General features: G+C 34.8%; 1 protein-coding gene across 1 annotated transcript in view; it reads right to left on the bottom strand.

Annotated features, from left to right (window-relative positions):
* Positions 1-20,291, bottom strand: part of ANGPT1 (angiopoietin 1) — a 155,088-nt gene that overhangs the window by 58,508 nt on the left and 76,289 nt on the right. The window contains exon 4 of the mRNA XM_050305783.1: positions 13,701-13,933. Coding sequence (XP_050161740.1) covers positions 13,701-13,933 — 233 coding nt within the window. The remainder of the gene's footprint in view (positions 1-13,700; positions 13,934-20,291) is intronic.

Here is a 20,291-nt window from a genome sequence, read left to right as displayed (position 1 = left end):
ATAAGTCTATGTCAAGCAAAATAATACTTTTAAACTGAATGCTTAGCCAAAATTTCGAACCCTTGAGAGCTTTTTTTATTGCCTTTCCTGGATGAATAAACTGGTGATGAAGTCATGGTCCTTTGAAGCAATGATGTCTATGTGGAAATTCCTGTTTTCTTGAAGAGAAGGAACATTAACAAGAAAAATAATTTCTTTGATTGCATTTCCAAAAGTCTTCTGGTTAATTTTTAGCTCAGTAACTTTCTCCTTGGGCTACACTACCTGTGTCACTCTACTTGATGTGAATTGCTTCTTTCAGTTATCAGCCTTTTAGCTGTTTCTTTTCCTCAGTGCCCTGGATGATGACTGGAGTCCATGTAGCACAGCAAGTACCATCCATAACTGCTTGGGCCCCATTGACACACAGGAGGCCAAATCAATGAGGTCTCTGCTGACCCACAGGCTGTGAACTGCCAGGGCTGAGCAGCTGTTCTGCTGCACCTGCTTACAGGTTATTAACTTCCAGCAGAAAGCCAGGGTCACCACCTCAGGTTGTAGCCTCTGAGAAAGGTTTACTTTTTCTTGCAAGTGAGAGAGCTCAGATATATATAGCCTTTTCCCAAATCAAGAGACATGGAAATTTATCTGGCTATTAGGTATGTGTGTCTCTGTGTAGGGTGAGACTATATCTGCTGTAAGTTGTAAAATTAGGTCAGTTGTGAATTAGTTTACTAATTCCTTACATCTATCACAAATGATGTTTGCTTTTCTTCCCAGGTTTAAAAAAATACAAACTGACTGCTAAGAATAAATGGCTTCTGAAATATTTAGTAATCTAATGTTCTTTTCTAGGAATACAAAATTAAAAACATACAATATCTATCTTTTTTCCTAGCTATATGAAAATTATCTCATCTCAGCTAGGAAAAAATATTAAAATAACAGACTTCATTTTTTTTTTAAATTGAGATTTCTGACTGTTTTTGAGAAAATTAAGTGGTTATCCTATTGCTTTTCAACTCTGCATCAGATATTCGGTGAATGAATAGTACAGTTTGTCTGTAAGCAATAAAGAATATTAAACTGCAGTTCATTATGTTGGCTGAATCAACAAAATCACCTTCATACTTACTAAATAATTTGAGATCTGAATTGCCATGTTTGTGAAATCAGTTGAGATTGAGTTAATCACCAGAGTCTTACGTCCTTTAGTGATCCTGCCAGCAAATGAAAGGCAGCTGTTGGTTTTTCTGAGCAATAGTGACTTATTTGGACAGATATGCAGAGCTTTCTCTAGTGTCTTAGTGAATTATTATATTTTCATTGTTTTAATGTTTTATTTACATAAATCTAATTTTCTTATAGAATTTAATAATCACTACACATACCAAAAGGCACTTAAAAAAAAATTCTTCATGCTTTTGAAGCAAGAAAGGAAAAGTCTTTCTCTATATCTTGTTGGCAAATATAATTGAATTGAGTTTTAGCTGCTCTATCAAAAGCATATGAGGTAAAAATTTATGTCCTGAGCTAAACAACTTATAAAAAATCAAAAAGGAGAAGGTTGTAAATTGATGGTTTTTACCTACAGCTCTAACATCCCAGAACAGGGTCATTCAAGGACTACCAAATGGCAGTTTCTGTCTAGATCCAGACTGCAAATAAATTTTGCCTGGATCTTGTCATGGTTCCAGACACATGCTGGGGAATCCTACATTTCTGTAGGAGATCCTGTGTCTTTGACCTCTTTCCCAGCCATTTGGGTGCAGCTGCTGTGCACCAACAGAATTCCAGTTATGATGGCAAGCAGCGTCTAGTTTGTGAAGAATCAAATCCAGAACAGTTTGCTAATGTTATCAAAAGGATGTCAGTCAAATACCCCCAGTGAAGAGGCCTGGAACATTGCCCAAACATGTATACATGTTCCCAGACTTAGCATCAGGAAGCACAAACAGATCTGACAAGATTATTTTTGTTTTGAGGAGGAAAAATATGCAGACTTACAGTTTTTGCTGACTTACAGCCTGAGGTATAGTCTGTTTTTTCAGTGTCCTAATCTTGCATATACCAACCTCCACTTGAGAACAAACATTAAACTGCAGACTAATAGCTGACTGTGACACCCAACTATTCCCCCCATAAAGATAACTCTATGACAACACTTTTGTGCTGCAGATGTCACACAAATTACAGGGAAAGGCAGGAACCTGAAGGCTGATTTCAATTCAAATATGTTCTCCAGATAACTACAGTGATGCCTACAAACCGAAATGACAGCAGTCTAAGAGCACATTTGTGCCTTTCAAAAAGGACTTGAAAGAATGATTTCTGGATTCAAGTACACGTTACATAGTCTCTGTTTTCCCTCTCCAAAACATATTTCTGGATTATTAAAGCTACCACCATCACTCAATATAACCAATGTGAAAATTAATTAGAGAATTACAATCCACTGATATGTATGAAAAAAAAAAAAGTTTTTTATTATTGATAAAACATCAGGAACTTTTAACATCTAGCTAGTGAAGCAAAATTTTTAATCTGAACTTACATGCATTTACTACCCAAATCTAAATAATTGTAAAACAAATTACCACCACCTGATCCAAAACTTTCTCTAATATCAACTTTATTTCCTCCTGTACTAATACTATGTTTTATTTTCATCTTCATAAAGTCTGAGTATCATCTTTAGGAAAAAAAAAAGTGGAGGGATATTAATAAGAAGGTTGCTTCTACATGTCTTGGAGTCCAGAAGTCTTCTCAGATAAGTTGTTGTGCATGCTTCTGTACTCACATTTGTTTATTAGGGAGGAGAGAGGAAGTTTAGAACTGGAGTTTGGACATGCATTTTCCTTCCAACAAAGTATACATTCACCAAAATGCGTTTCAAAGTAATATTGCTTTGTGAGACTGCTCTGAATATGACAAACAGAGATGGCCAATGGCAAATTGGATAAGAAAAATTCATTTTGGAATAGAATATTTCTGTTCTGGGAACTATTGTTCCATAATCAAATTTATAGATTATAAATTTGCAGATTCTAGTTTATAAAACTGTATTATCAAGGCCCCCATTGTTCCCAAATAAAGTTATGAGAGTAGCTATACCAGGATAAACTGCCACTCCAGCCCCTCCAGTGTCCCATCTCCTGCATCAGGGCTCTAGAAGTCATGGGGCTTCCTCACAGGACTTGATCTTTCAACCTATTCTGGTTTTTTTGTTCTTACGCCCTCATAATTACTTATTTTCTCATAATTTTCTTTTCCTTTATGCCTTTCCCTCCTCAGGAGGGCTCTAAGATTTTGCAAGAGCTTGACTAACACCTGGCCCAAAAAATATTCTTCAATAGGGACAGATGTCCAAGGCAGATGACTGGAGAACAGCATAAATTCAGGAAAGCATATCCAGGAATTTACAGCATAAGCACTTCCTCTGCCAGATGTAATATCTGCATATTTAGTAGGCTTTGAAAGAATTTTCTTCCATTAATTTTTCCAGTTGCATTTTTGAAGCCACATTAATTTTAAACATCCAGTGTCCCACTCCAAGGAACTCCATACACGTGCCATGTGGAGGACAATCTCCTACTGCTAGCTTTTAACCAGAGGGTTTCATCTGGTGACCCTTCATTCTTAGATGAAAGCAAGCACTGCCTACAATTTCTACTGCTTTCACCTTCTATTATTATTTATACTGCTTGAAGTATCCCTCATATCCTTAATTAATGCTATTTCACATATTCAATCATCTGTCTTTGTAGCTTTTTTTATCATGTGAGATGTGTGTTCCAATACTTTATACAGTATTTGAGTACATCATGAATTATGTGGTACAAATGTTTTTCTGATTTCATGTCTATTCTGTTGTAACAATTTGTAAAATACTATTTTTATTTTGACCATTAATAAGCAAGTAGCACCTCCCATGTCTTTCATTTAGGATTTCCTTGGGAGCTTACCTTGAACATACATTGGTATTTTAGAAAATAGGAGAAAATAGAACTTTAGAATTCCTTCCTCAGGCGCATTAATTTCTGAATGGTTAGAATGGAAAATGGAAAATGCTGGCCTTCATTTAGATGTTCAGACTATGACAATATAAGTGTATATATATGTATATATATATATATATATGAACATTTTTAATGTTGAAGGGAACACTCAGTCTTAACTCCAGACACAGTGCAATGACAGCGTAACTTACAGGAGCAGTGCTGTTCTTGCTGTATTTGTTGGCTGTAAACTGGTTCCATAGGCACAAAATGTATCAGCCAATAGGAGATCTGACAGAAAGTGTTTGAGTTTGGTGTAGGGAGGAAGCAGGGAGGAAAGCTTGGGGGGTTTTGTTTGGTTGCTTGCTTGTTTTGTTGTTGTTTTGTTTCTTTGTTTATTATACAAGTTTATTATTCTGCTGGAGAAGCTCACCGACCTTGATTCACCCTGTGACCCTACAACCCCTGGACTGAATGGAGAAGTGGAAGGATATTGTTTCAAGGAGAAATGACAAAAGCAAAAGTAGTCCCTTTGCCCTCAAACCCTGGCCCTTAATGGGAACTCACTGCATGTGGGAGGCCCAAAGAGGTGTACAAACCTCACTTAAGTACAATCCAACATAACTACCAGGCCACTCTGAAATGCAATTAGTAAGGCTACAATGATTCTACCCAGCCTATGATCTAGTCCAGTATCAGATTTGTTAGGAACACGAAGGTTCATTACATACAAGAATTTCAGATCAATATTTTTAACATAAGGAAAAAAGAGAAAAGTTGTAGCCAATTAGATGTCTCACATTAACATTTATAGATATGTTTTAGCAGTTAATAGAACATTACTTTGCCCTCCCACACAGCCTCTAAGAGTCTGCAGTAAGAAAGGTAAACAATTGCATAACAAGAGCACTCAAGCTATCCAACTACTTATTAAATAAATCATTTAAAGCAGAATTCCCCCTCCTGTAGTGCTGCAGGAATTAATTCAGTCTTGGAAAACGACACTAACATAGTGAGCTTTCACCCTCTCCAGGGCATAATTATTTAATACCTAATAAATTATCAACAGTTATCAAGTTTGTTTCCCAATAAATCCAGCCTTAGTGACTGGCCAGAACAATAATACTTGGAATCACTGAGCATTTGAAAGACATCACTTAGGAATACCATAAAGTGGTCCTCATTAGTGAGCTGAAATAGAATGCCTTATGGCCCATTTACAAAGAGATAAAGACACTTAATTATCCAGCTGCAATACAGTTCCTTGAGAGTTTCTGCTTGAGACAGCAATTTTGTGAGTAACTACCCATTTACTGAGAGGAGAACTAAAGAAGTCTTTCACAAACTGCTACAAGGAGATTAAGTTGCTGGCTTTGTTTAATAATTCTAGTGTCCGTATTTCTTTAATTGATTTATATTTTTCCACACAGGCACCCTAATGTGCATTTAATATTTCCAGCTGAAGAATAGTATGCATACAAAGAAATTTTTCACTAACAAGCCATTTGGGTGAAACCAAGAGTGTTGTTAGTAGGTTTATATATGCTGATATTCTCTGTAATGACTTTGGTGTGAGTGAACAATACTAGTTTCAGAAAGTAGAGTGAAGAGGGATTTGGCACTAACCTACACTGTAGGAAAGAGGGTGAGTGATTGTAATATCAACAATCAAGAATTTGAATGTAAAAATATATACAGAAAACATTATGTTTTTCAGTATTAATAAATATTGACCTCCTGCTGTGATCTTCAGCAAGTTAATTGGGATAAAATATCAGAATCCCCAAATTCTGTTTTGAAAAATTTAAATATTTTCCATTGACATAAATTTCAGATGCTGCACATTCAAATAGACTTATTTCAGTATTGAAACTCTATTAAACTGCATTCTAGCTTGATATACCTAATACACTTTGATGCATTTTATTATAAAGCATAGCTTTGAAATTAAGGTATTCTTGCCTAAGCAGGGTAGGAAAATACTTTTATTTTTAAATCATGATGATTTGGAATTAATGTTATTTTTTCAGTGTTAGAAAAAAACAATAAAAAATGAATCTGTCCCAACATAAATATTGATCATGTAAATATTAGCACACATCACCATTTAGCAGATAATATGGAGAAAAAGGATATTTGCAGATGGATAGGTCACCTCATAGTAAAACAACTCACTTCACAAAAGTGACATTTTTGACTTTAAAGGAAGTCCTGATCCGAACTCTAAAGCCACCGAAAATCTTAGGTGAGTCAGGCAAGACTGACACCCAAAAAAACTCCTACTTGAGCTTTCTGAGCTTCTCTGAAAAATGTGTATCAATACAGACAGTCTCCAGGAGAATCAAGAAATCTATAGTACCTGAACAGAAAAAAACAAGTAACTGACAGTAAAGCTGGTGTTGATGTATATGTTTAACTGACCATCTACACAGCTGTCCAAAGCCAGCCTGGCTCCTGACTGCAGCCCTGCAGTACTTTCCAGTTCAATGGGTCTCTTTCCTCAATAGAATCGAGCTACAGCAAGGATAAGGGGACCTCTCTTCCATGACAATGAGTACAAAATAACAATTCAGTTTTTCCACAGCTTTCAAAATATAAATAAGAGCAAATCGTACGGTGGAATGCATCTTTATAATAGTGAGCTTTATGGACGGATGCTTTCTGATCGTGATTTTCTGATTTCTTTTTAATTTAAAGGTATTTTTGTTATCACTTTAGGATATCTTAATAAAAATGAAACTCCATGCTCATAAAATCTCTAAAGCAGGAAGAAGTAGAGAGACACTGAGCAAATGGATGTTTTCTATATTCTTGAACACATACTATCAAGCTGAGTTGAAGCTATCTGCTTTGACATCCTTGGAGATCAAAGTAGGACTTCGTGACTGAAAATAATAAGTATGGAACACCAGATGACTTCAGTGCATTAGATGAGGTTTTGTTTAAAGCTCTAGTGTTGTCACTTTATCAACTCTGGGCTTTTTTGATTCATTCATAATTAAGAAAAAATTAAAAAAAAATAATAAATGAAAAGCATCATTTTTTTATTACATTGCATTACGTTATAAAATATTAGTAACAAAAATGTATGTTCTGGTATAAGAAAAAATTAGAAGTCACTTCATTTTTGCACTCTTTTCTTAAAACCATGTTTCAAGCACAATTCTCAGCCATATCAAGCCTACAGCTTTCAACCAAAGTTGTTAAGAAACTTCTGTACATCTAGCAAAATCTTATTTTTTTGATTCTACGCTTCAGAACAAAAATAAAGAAGTGACTGATACGATGTACTCTGGGTTTCTGCCTCACCAGTTATGTCTCATCATATTGAAAGAAACCTTAACAACGTCAAGGATGAGGTACAAAGAGGAGGCATGTGCTTAAGGAATGAAAAGATATTGTTAGGGAAATGGTCCCAGATGAAACACACTGTCACCTCAGAATATATCTCAGATGAGTACCAATGTTATTCTTTCCATGAACAGAAGAAAAATGATCAAGACCTGTATCACACAACCTTGCTTTTCTACACTGCTGTCTAAAATATATTGGATTTAAATAACCTCATTGTTGTGTTCCAATATATGGCTGAATCAATATAATATAGAAAATTTGTCTTATTGGACACAGTCCAAATATTAAGATTTAAAACCACTCTTCTATTTTTCTGTCCTGTATTCCCACTTGGATTTCTTTTTTATGTTTGTTTTGTTTTGTTTTTTAAATACTAGATCATATTATAAAAGGTGTCTTTGAAGTCTGTCTAATGAAGTAGGGCAGCATCACTGCTGGGGTAATTCTGCTTCTGTCAATGGAGCTTCCCTTGTGTCTGTAACCTTCAGGTCATTTCTTTGAAGTTACCATTCTATTCTCACTCTTTTCACTTCAGCATAAATTTTAACTTCAAAACAGCTTCAGTCTAAGAAGGGGAACAAACTACTTACTGTTTATTTTTTTGTGAATAAATTAATTGTTATGCCTTTCAAAAGCATGAATTCTATTCAAATAAACTTTTAGATGTATTTGCTTGTCGTACTCATAAACCAGGAGATTTGTACATTTTCTGAAATGCCAAACCCACTAACCATGTTATTTACTTAATGAACTCAATTAGCACTTCAGGGGAGGTAAAATCCTAGCATATTTGTGTATCATTTTGAGAATTAAGCTTAGCTTCTTGACAGCATTCAAGAGGAAGATAATGCTTCATTTCTCTTTTACTAGGAGGTCATGAAACCAGACATTCATAACAAAACTTTCTCTACTGTTGCGTTAGTTTTCTGAAGTGTATAAATTATGGACAAACAAAAGTAACCAAAAAAAGTGGAACGGGAAAATCAGTTTGTGGTTAAATGTACTTTCCCATTGAATTTTACATTCCCTTATCCTTTGGGTAGGAGTACTTGGGCAATTATCATAAGTTATGCAAATTAATGTTAACACAATAGAAACTCAATCCATTTTCTTATAGTGGAATAAAAATACAATGTATTTGAAAATATATGTGAGGTTTTTTTGGGATCGTTTGTGATATTGGCTTGAAGCACAATCTCTTACTGGACCAATATGCTTTCCAAACTAATTGTTTTGGACTTGTATACACACCTTTGATGATATTATCTATTGTTTTACATAATTTATAGTGTATACTTTGTTCTGGAGTTGATGGGTTTTTTGAGTAATATTCATGTGACTCTCTACTTAGCACTGCATATCCTTTCATAAGTAATTTCTCTGATGTGGAAGCTTAGAAAGTCCATCACTAAACTATTTACCATGTTGCAGATGTATTGTTTGACAGTGACAGTAATGTACTTTATCAATCCTAAGACAAATAATATTCAAAGTATATGAGGAATGAACAGTTTAAAGAAAACCATAATCACAAAATCTTTTATGACCTTTGCTAAGAATAGTGTGATTTTCTGTTCAATTCTTATCTGTTATAGGTGAAGAACTACAGTCTTGGAAATAGTCATGCCACATCTCTATGGTGATTAATTAGACCTTCACATCAACCATTCTATTTCTTCATCTTTTGTTGGGGAAAAGTATAATTTTCGTACATCCATCTATATTGTAATTTGAAAATTACTTCATCTATAAAAAGTTATTTTTAATATTCACCATACTGAACAACCATTTCATTTGTAAGGGTAGTGTCTGAAGGTGCTGCTAGTTTAGAAATTCTACTATGAAAATTTATCAGCAGCTGCTGCCAAGGTTGTTGCCCTTGCCTAAAATATACACAGCCAATTTGATAAGTTATGTAGCCACAGACACAGCCCAAGGCAGAGACATGTGAGTCCCCAGAGTATCCTGCATTTATTTGACTCTTTGTAGGCTTTGTGACCTATTACAGTGTCTATTGTAAGGATTTCATGCAACCGAAACTCTAGAATCAGAATCACTCACACTGGGAGAGAGGTGGGTGGTATTTTGGAAACTGAACTCACAAACAATTCCAAGTTTTACAGGTGGTCCCCATCCCAAAACTGGTTAGTACCAAAACTGACACTGAAAATAGGATGTGGATTTTCTATTTAGGTCCATCTATATTTTAAAAGATTATCCTTTGTATGGCTTTTTTTTTTTTTTTTGGTGGTGTTTGGTTTTTTGGGTTTTTTTTGGTTGTTTTGTTTTGGTTTTTTCCCTTCCCAATTGCCTTTGTATCCTTCAGAAATTCTCCTAATATTTGCCTAGCCACAGTGGAAGCACTAAAGCAGACTTCTTAGGGTTGTCATCCAGTTCTCGGTGCTATGTTAGCAAAGCTCCTTATAATGTTAAACTACGCAAAAGCAGTTTCTATTCAACCCTTTGTCTCTACACTATTCAGCTATATTATTCACAGGTTCCTAGCAGGCAAACTTGTGATAGTTTCCCAAATTATTCAAATCAATCTAAAAATAAGTCTTCTGATATGATTATGTCATTACTGGATGAAATATATCTCATGTTTTGTAATCAAAAAACAATGATTATCACCAAATTGTTTTCAAATTAATTCATTTAGCTGTATTATTACTTTTTTCAGTTTCACAATTTGGAAAATCCAGAATACTATGATTTATGAGAAGAATATAATAAATTTCCTGTCTGAGACTTATCTTGGGAGAGAATTTTTGGTTTCTTGATATGGCTAATCTTTTTTAAAAATGTATAGGCATACATGTAATATAAAATATATTTACTTACATTTTTATTTTATGGTTGAAAATCCAATAGAAGTACGTAAAGCCACTCATCTTTGACAACCTGGCCTTCTAGACTTCATACCTGACTTAGGTTGTGCTTTCTTTCAAAGACAAGTGTCCCTAGTTAAAAACCCAAAGTTCTTAAAGGGACTCATTTTTTGTAGCTCTGCAGCTTTCTAATAATTAAAAAATCTTTATCAATCTTAATGATATCTAGTAACCCTGCACCTAAATGAATAAAGTCCTGACTTTTATCAATGGAAAATATTTCTCAGTGTTAACTGGCTGTTCCTTTTCTCCCTACCATTAGTTATTTTGTTTACTTCCATAACAGCATCCCACACACCTTCTTTCCTATCTAAAAGTTCTGTATGTTACAGCTCTCTCTCCTCATACAAGAATTGTTACAGGTCTCTAATTTTTCCCTGGTTCTATTCTTTTCTGGTCCATTTTCATTTCTACTATATCACTTATGGAATTAGATGACTGAGATTTACTGAAGTATAAGACAGAAGGGATGCCACTGATTTATGCGTCACATTTTGTTATTCTCCCTCTCCCAAGAAACACCAGCTCTCACAGAACATTTTTTATTTAGAACATTAGTGCGCACACGTCAAGACTTGTGTTAGACTGTCTAAACTTCATATTTTGGTGTGAATTTAGAAGAGTATCCCCAGTGTTACTTCCCAGCATGCATGTATTTCCATCTTCAACATATATATTTGCACAGACTGAAGTTGGCTTTAATTTTTGGCACAACCAAATCCTTTAGTATTTAGTCTTCATTAGAGCTATGTTGTGCTCCAGGATAATATTATTATTTTAACTTCAGCTATCTGACTCCTTTTTCAGCTGTGAACGTACCTATCAAAAAATGTTGGTCAGCTAGATTTAATCAGACAATAACTGGAAACCTTTCTACAATTATTTCTCTTTAAATTATTCTCTTTAAATAAAAAAGGTATCCAAGGAAAATTCTGAGCATAATACACAAAAGGTAATGGAGTCCAAAATCAAGGGTCTTAGTTAGGCTATTAATTTATATTTAGGCATATAACTGTGCTAAGCATCCTTTGCTCCACAGTTCCTCAGAAGTTAAAAAGACTGTTGAAAACTCAGGTTTTCAGGCACTGAATTAGTACCCAGGAGCCCATTTTGAAACATCCATTTCTGTATTCCTCATTCACAGTTTTTATAAGAAGAAGTTGGGGAAATGAAGTTCAGGAAAAATGTTGGTTTCTCTGTTGTTTTTTCCTTAAATCAAGTTCCAAATTTCCAAATCTTTTTAACCTTAAAAACAACTTGCAGTATATCCCTGTATGAGAATAATATATCTTTCATTTTGATATTGATTTTAAAACACTCCTGAGCTTTATTAGACCACTCGGGACACAGCCTTGCCAGGTTTCTTTGCCAAAAAAACATAAAACATAATAAAGGCTTTGCATTGCATCACAATGTTTCTCTACTGATATGAGAACAGCCTACTAGAGACATGTTATTTAATTCAAAATGCTAGGGAACTATATAGCAGAATGAGCAGAAGGGAACATTTAGAATGAACATGAGAGGGGAAAAAAGTTGGGTTTTTTTAAAAAGTAGTCTATCAACATGGGCTCAAGCATGCAACACTTCCAAAGGAAGAGATGTAATCCTCATCACTGGAGCAGTTTAAATTTAAGCCACACAAGTTGCATGGGAATATAGAGCAGAGAGAAAACCCACACTGCCTTGAGTTGAATGGTTTGAATGATCTAGGGCATCTTCTGCCTCTTACACAGAGCATTGAATAATGACAAAGGTGACAAGTTTTCAATGGATGGGATGGTCTGATTATTTGATGGTTTTGTTTGTGGATTTTGGGGGTTTTTTGTTTGTTTGTTTTTAGATAATTTATGGCACTTAGAGAAAATGACAGTGATCAAATATACTGGGCTCTTTGGACTACTGATACTTAACCTCTTATCGACCTTCTTCATCCATGCTTCCACACTCTCTGAATGACTATCACAACTTGCACAACTGCAGTTTCTCTCTAAGTTTACTCTGTACCCTTTCTCAGAAGGGTTTTTATATTGTCATTTCTGTATGACTTTGCCTTGTTTTTCATAGTTACTAATTTATTCTTCCCCTTCCTAATGCCTCATTTCCATTCTTTACAGTGGTCTCCATTCATTCATCTCCCTTGAACAGTTCTGTTGAAAGGAATTTCTTTCCCAAGACACTCTGCAATGTCTCTGGTATTTGAAAATTGAAATTCTACCTGAGTTTCTGTCTATGTTGCTAGAAGAAAACTGTTTACCAAGAAAGGTATACTTGAAGAGAATTGTCCTAGAGTCTTTGTCAACACTTTCTCTCAAAGGATGTTATTTCTATTTTTATTCTTTTGAGTTTTGAGGCATAACAGAACTAGTACTAGTAGTGCTTGCAACAGAATGTCCCATAGCAAATTACTGTGCCTCAATTTAAAGAATCCAGACAAGCAAAGTGAAGAAACAGCAAAGAAAGGAATGTAAGCAGCCAAGCAAACAAAGAAGGGGTATTACAGAACCAGGTGTATTGTCTTAAAGAAGTTCATAAAGCAGTCACTCGGAACTCTGGGGTCTCCAGGCAGAAAAGACCCCCAGAGACACTCAGTGAAGCTCCTCAGAGACCTTATAAGTCTTCATATATATGTTAATAAGTGTTGGGAAATGTCATGAATATGTAACAGGATGGTGAGAAACAAAAATGAATAATCATAGCATGCAAACATATAAATTGTAGCTGAGATGTCATGGTGTGCACTTTGACAAAATGATTACCAGTACACCTGGTTCACAGAGTAAATAATGTCTGACTTCTAAACAAACAGTCTGAGAGGGTTTTCTTGAGTGCCAATTTTAGACAACAGTTTGGAATGTGCCTGATACACAAACAAAACACAGCAAAGCAGAAGACAGAAAAATTATCCCTTATTATAACTAAAATCTCATTCAAGTGAAGATATTTATATTTTGGATGTCTTCCTACAGCACGGTAAGTGCCTAAATCTGAGGTCATCAACATTAGAATCCATATATATGTAAAAAATTCTGAGTTACTTTGTTTTGTTTTTTATCATGTTCTCTCCATTGATTGTATGGGAAGACTAGAGTAAATGAGGCATAGCATCTGTAAAATTAACATCCACCATCGGTTGTATTACTCCCAGCAGAAGGAGACAGATACTCAGAGCAACAAATCAATATGGCTAATATGAAGTCAATGGAATTATGGCCTAGCTATGGACAAAGTAAAATAACTCAATGACATTAAATTAAAAAATCAAATATGGCTGTTAGTATAAGGGTCAGCCTCAGCAAAAACTCTCTTTGATTTGTGGGCTTTCATCAGCTCTTTTGTCCTCAACTAAATGTCTTTTTCTTTCTTGGAATAAGCTCATTAATAAACTTTCCTTAAGGAATAAGCCTTTGCAGAAATTCAGGACTTACTTCAGAGGAAATTTCCTAGTACTTCTAATGTTTTTTTAATGATATTTTCTTACCTCCTTCCTTGGAGCAGAGGGTGATCAAAGTGTGAACTGTATCCATCAATTCAAGTTGCTGTTTCTGTAGGACACTGTTATTGCTTGTTGCCTTGTTTAACTGCTTCTCTAGTTCCTGGATTATGTAGCTTTGTCGTGTGACTAAGCTTTGTAGGTTCTCTTTTTCCTCCTTCAAAGTGGCCAGCTCCTCTTTGTGCCTTTCTTCCATTTCCAAAATTCTGTGCTCAAGAAAGCTAAAATGAAATCAAACAAATAGTAGGTGTTATTTCAAGCCAAAATAGTTAAGAATACAAAATACAGAACTTTTTTTCTGAGGTATAATTCACTACCTAACTCAATAATTCTAAATATATCACATCTAGTAACTCAGCCCACTGATTTTCTCTGTCAAGCAGCCAAATACGACTGGTATCTAAGATTCCATTTTGTGATGCTTGAGTGCTATAGTGCTTAAAGTGCATGTAACTGCATATGGAGGTGTTACTCTTATCTAAGGACATGAGCATATGGCCAGTAACACAGAATCACAGAATCATAGAATCACAGAATATGTTGAGTTGGAAGGGACCCACATACTCGTATGTAAAACCTCAGACACAAAAGCCTAAGATAGGCAGAGGAGGGAGAAGAGCAGGGCATTGAAGAGCAATATGGATGGGCCAATATGACATGAGACAAAAATCAGGGGCAAAATGAGAAAGAGCTTGTGAAGGGTCTTGCCACTGAATGGAGGACAAGCACTGGGAGTTATGAAGGACCATCAAGAGATATGGAACCCATAATGAAAGTACCAGTTGATGTGGTCTGTGAAGCTGGGATAAGAATTGCACTCCAGATGAGTGGTAGCTTCTTTCACATTAAGAATAGTACTGTTTTCTCAAAAGGTAAACACAAAATTTGCATTTTAATGTAAGATTCCCTTGTTTTCCTTGGGTCTAGGTATGTATTCCTCTACACACCCCAACGATCTTTTATTATTCCACAAAAGGCTCCTCAGACAGAAAACTGTTGAGCATCGTACTACACAACCTTATTACATCAATTTTTTATAAATAATTTTACACATGCATAGAAACACTTTCTCTGGATTAATATTCTTTTTCTACTACCCTCTCTGTCCTGTGCTGAACTGTACAATTTACAAAGATCAAAGACATATTTATCTATATCTAAAAGAATAGAGGTGCTGTAAACAGAAAGGACAGCTAATATCTGTCAAAAGTGAACAAAAAGTTTTTTCATGACAGTGCTTTGATGCTGTGGTGGGAGTTTAGCAGAAAAATTTTATTAATATTAGATAAAGAAAGTAATTCAATCTCTCTTCTACTTTCTCTTCAGGGATTCTACTGTATACTCCAAAAGAGGTGTTTCTCATGCCCACAAACCAACTGGTGGTTACAAACTTGCCAGCAAACTGCTTCCTCTTCAAGTCAGTCTTAGGTTTTATTTATTTGCACTCTCCCTCCACCTTTGTTTTTACTTCTGGATAATAGATCAGTGGCAAAATGCCTGCATAATTTCAGGTCATTTAAGCTAACTGAAGAATATAATAAAATCCATATGGAGTTGTTTTTACTCGGTATCATAGGGCCTTAATATGAGCTGTTACAGATGATAACAATGCAAACATTGAATTCAGGTTCTGGATTTGCTATGCAAGCTAGAGTAAGATCAAACTTCTTTTGTTTGTTTATTTGTTTCAAAAACCCAAACAAACAAAACCCCCACAAACCAAGCAGCAAATATTTTTTTGTCCTGAAATATTATAAATGTGGGATTTACAAAGATACTGAAGTAAACATACTTTGTAATATCAACATATCTAGTTCTGTGAGGAACAGAAGCATCTGGGTAAAGGGAGTAAAATAAAAGAAAAGATGGGAAGGGCATTTTTCATGGGGTGCGAAACACAAAGGGGAACATGATATCCCATTTTAAAAGGCTCGTTAATTAGTAAAAAAAGCATAACAAGACTTGGGAATGAGTTGGTAGAAAGTTACAATCTGAAACAAAGTATGGATTTTGAAGCCAAAGACTATAAATTATTTTAACACCTAATCAGACCTGTGGCTGATTTTTTTCATCACTTCTAACATAAAACACCATGTTCTAGATTCACACAGGTTTTTTTGAGAATATTTGTGTGAGACTTTTGGAGCTTTGTTATGCAGAAGGTCAGATGTAGTTTAGTTAGGCAGAAGGGGTCAAAAATGTTCAGATGGATTTGGTTTTAGTCAAAAAGTATTATTTGAAAAAAAAGTGTTCCATTTGATATTTATCAGTTCTATCCACTTCTTTCCACTTTTTTAAAAGAAATTATTGAAATCCTCATTATTACTCTAGATTTTAACTTTTCTAATAGACTACTTATATCAATGCACTTGGCATAGGAACAAGGTGGGTCCTGGGCACAGTCTGTAATAGAATGGGTGCTAGGTGGGACCACATCCCAATCTGACAGCTCACAGTCCACTGAAATGTTGTGTATTATCAGTGTAAGAGAATATACCATTCTGGAACCTAGAATATAGCTTTAGAGTTATATAGTAAGAAAAGACAAAAAAGTTCCCTTTATTTTTGTCCGTATTTTAGTACAGTACAATGTATTTCCTTAATTCCACAATATTCTATTTGCATGTCCACAACTAAATGATTTCCATATCTGAATGATTTCATGTGAAAGAAAGAGCCTTTGACAGCCACAATTTATGCACTGCATTATTTATTTCCCCCTGTGGCTTTCCTAAGACCACAGTAAATGAACCCATGGTGATGACAGTCTTATTTGCAGCAGCACTGGCCATGTAGAGCAAGAAGGAAGAAGCTGACAATGTTTAGAGCTTCACAGCTTGGCATCTACACAGACAGACAGCAAGCAGATGTTTTACAGCTCTAGTAATAGTACATCCTAACATTTCTGAGTGGTGTGTCAACATGTGGTGGAAAGATGGAAGTGTCACAGCATTTGGTTCCTTTACAGTTTGTTGTGTAGATTACAAGTCCTGTTATTATAAACTGCAAAACTAAGCTATTTTCAGGAATGCATATGCATTTATGCAATGAGCTTTCTATATCCATAAATCTATATCAGATAAAAGTAAGTCCTGAGAATAGGACCACTCCCTGTATTCCTGGGAAAAGTCCAAAATATTCATTTTGTTTTACAAAGAATCAATGAGAAACCTTTGGTCAAAGCTCCAAATGAACAAAAGGAAAGTCTTCACATAGATCAGGGATTTCTGAACTGGCCTGTTCCAAAAGGAAGAAATCCTTAAACAGCGTGAGAAAAGCTGCTCTTAGGGCTTTTGTCTCCAATGTGGCCAGAATTTTTCATTGGTATTGTTACATTAATACTTGCTATAGCTCATTTAAATAAAAAAAAAAAAAAAAAAAAAAGTTCTAGGAATCTCATAAAAAAAATCTTGGAACAGATTGAAACTGATTACAAAGATATTTAGCTATTCTTTTTAACAGTTGCAAGACCACTATGTTGTCTCTTTTCTGTGAGATCAGACAACTTCTAATAGATAACTGCCATGAAGAAGTAACTTTGTTGAGTGCTTAGTAGTTATATTTTCTCAATTTTTTAAAGAAGCATTGTGAAGACGGAGTTAAAATGAAAATATTTCTTCTAGCTTTCATTAATGACTATTGCTGACACAAAATATTAAAGTAAACAAAAAGAAAGTTGTCCCTATGTCAATGAATCAAAAAATCTGTAAAGGCTGACTGAAACATACTTTTATAACACTTTCCATAAAAATTTATCGTTCTTTTTTGCAGTAAGTATGCCTTTCCCACACACCTAAAATTCCTATATGTTTCCAATATGTTTGAAATTTACAGATGTTTGAAAATATTACTGATTTAGACAGATGAAACTGTCATGAAAACTACAAAAAAAAAAAAGAAATCACTAGAAGCATCATATAAATACACATTATATATATGTATAAAGACATGCATATATATGTGGGGTTTATATTTGTCGTCTTTAGTCTGGGGAAATAAATCAGTCTTTTGGGGAACAGAATGAAGTTTTGAAGAAAAAATATTATTAACATGAGTAAATACCAATATTATCCATTGGACAATGACTCTTTGGAGTCACTATCTAGAAGACAAACTAAAACCAAACACGCACATGCACACCCCAAACCCAGGCAAATTTAATTTTCCTAAAAAATAACTATGTCTCAATGCCTAATGTAGTGATTTTGGTGGGGCTAGGAATCTGTTTTTGACCATACAAATAATGTCTCGACTTTGTCAGGATATAAGCCCATGGAATGCCTGGTGCAACTGTGCTATGTCCAACTGATTCAGAAAAAGCCCTCTAATAATGCTGGAGAGGGTAGAACACCCAAACAGAAGTCTAAGAATGACTTCCAGTAAAAGCTGTTGTCATTTTGAAAGGTGATGAAGTAGAACATATAGGAAGCACTCTGGTAGCTGTCCAGGGAGGAAGGAAAGTCTGGTTTAGACAATTTGCCTTATAAGGTAGGTAGTTTATTCACTAATCCGTTCCAGACCACAGGAGTTTAAGAGATTTTTTTAATCTTTGTTTTCAGAGGCCTCAGTTTAGACATGTGAGAACAGGATATAGATCAGATCTTAGACATGGACATCTTTCTCACTAAAATAATCTTTTAAAAAATCAAGATGTATTAAATATACAGATAAAACATATACTTGGTTGAACTATTCAATAGATAAAAAATATCAGGCTAGAAAAATGTTATTTGTCCATAAATATGTGGGTTTCTTTTACTGTATATGTATGGGAAGACAAACATGTTTGTCTGATTTCAATGTTTATTTTTGAGTGCAAGAACATTATTCTCTCATGGAGACAGCTTCTTTGTGCTTCCTTTTAGATAAGTGAATTTTTCCCTGTATTGTTAGGTGTTGATCACTCATACTTACCTTGGTGGTCTGATATTGTTTGATCAGTTTAAAGAAATATGAAAATATGTGTCCCCATATTTCTCAAGGCAAAGGAAGTAACTGGAAAAGTAAAGTAATCCAAAATTCCATTATACTTTCCCTCATTTGTTTCGTTTTAGTAAATAAAGAGGGTTTTTTACACTTGCATATTGAAACAAATGACACACTGTAAGTTAAATGCAGCTGGTACACTCTGGGGGAAAAAAATGGGGCTTATAAGCCCTTAAGCAGGGAAGTCTTTCAAGAATAAATCAAAATAAGATCTAGAAAGCTCTTGTGGGAGAAAAAAATGGCAATGGAAGAAACCATCATTTACGTTATAGTGGGTGGGAACCCACAAAACTAAATTATTTATGGCATGAGAGCACTCAATAGAAACATGATTCTAGGGTAAATGTGACTCTACTTATGCCATGGAAAATCTTTCACTTCAGTGGATAAAAAGAAAAAAAATTAGACCCTCTTCCCAGCACAGACAGGAAGTAAAAAGAGAAGCCAAGAATAGACATATTTCTAGTCTAAAGAGCATGCACTGGTCCCTTGTTGATAGGCAGTGTTTGTTTTATTTAATGATAATATACAAGTTATTATAGCACCTCACTGATGAGTTATTGTTACTATAAGAGTTTGCATTACTTTCATTCAAAATCCAGTTCTTAGAAAGTGACTAGACTGGTTTTTTTAATTTTATATAGAGGAATTTTAGCACAGAAAAAGAAATTATCAGCTCACAGTACACCATCTGTGCAATTATTCTTGCAATGACAATAGTTCCTACAGTAGTTCCCACTGTGGTATAAATCTACTGCTAAAGAAAGGCCCTTTCCAAAAAAGCTTACAGTCCATGTAGGTAATGTGAATAAAATATTTTATTGATGTGAAAGTGATATGGAGAGGGATTAAGAGAATTTAACTGCAAATAGCTACTAAACATAGCCCAATGGGTAATCTGTAAATACTGTTTAAATTTAAACAAGCTAAAATCACTGGGATTTCCACAAACCTAGTATCTGCTGAGGTCACCAAGATTTGTCTCACAGTGAACGTGACACACACATAACTGATTTCAAGATCAGGACCTGCAAGACCAAGACTACACAGTTCTTTATTAGGAACAGATGATGATACAAGAGCTGATGATCTATATTTTAGTGTAATCATAACACTACCCTCTCCCTAATTTTATCACTCCCAAGGAGAGTGTAAAAGAACCTACACAGTGCATGCCAGGTTCTTGCTTCATTGCAAGATGGAATTCCACATGCTGTTGCATTTATCCACATATACCCATACCTCTGAGAGAAAGAATAAGGTGTGCTTTTTAAAATAGTCCTCCTTTTCATCTGACTTTTCACGGACCATTTCATCATGATGTCAGCCAAGTCAAAGGTCAACTCAAGTAAATCTTATTTGTTTACTGACATGAAGGCTTTATACTCTGATACATTACTAAGGTAAAAAAATAAATTCAAATTATTAATTATACAAGATTCAGTCTCTTGAGCAGCCAACAAAATTTTCTTGTTAACCAGATTTCAGTGGATAAAAGTACAAATATTTATAAACTTAACTAATGCTTGGATTAATCCCAATTTGATACAGATTTGTAAAATATGTAGAATGAACTGCCTCCTGCCCATACCC

Source organism: Myiozetetes cayanensis, unplaced genomic scaffold (genome assembly GCF_022539395.1).
Source record: "Myiozetetes cayanensis isolate MyiCay16 unplaced genomic scaffold, myiCay2020 scf1, whole genome shotgun sequence".
Lineage (NCBI taxonomy): Eukaryota > Metazoa > Chordata > Aves > Passeriformes > Tyrannidae > Myiozetetes > Myiozetetes cayanensis.
The sequence above is the reverse complement of the archived record's forward strand: the minus strand, read 5'-3'. Positions and strand labels throughout refer to the sequence as shown.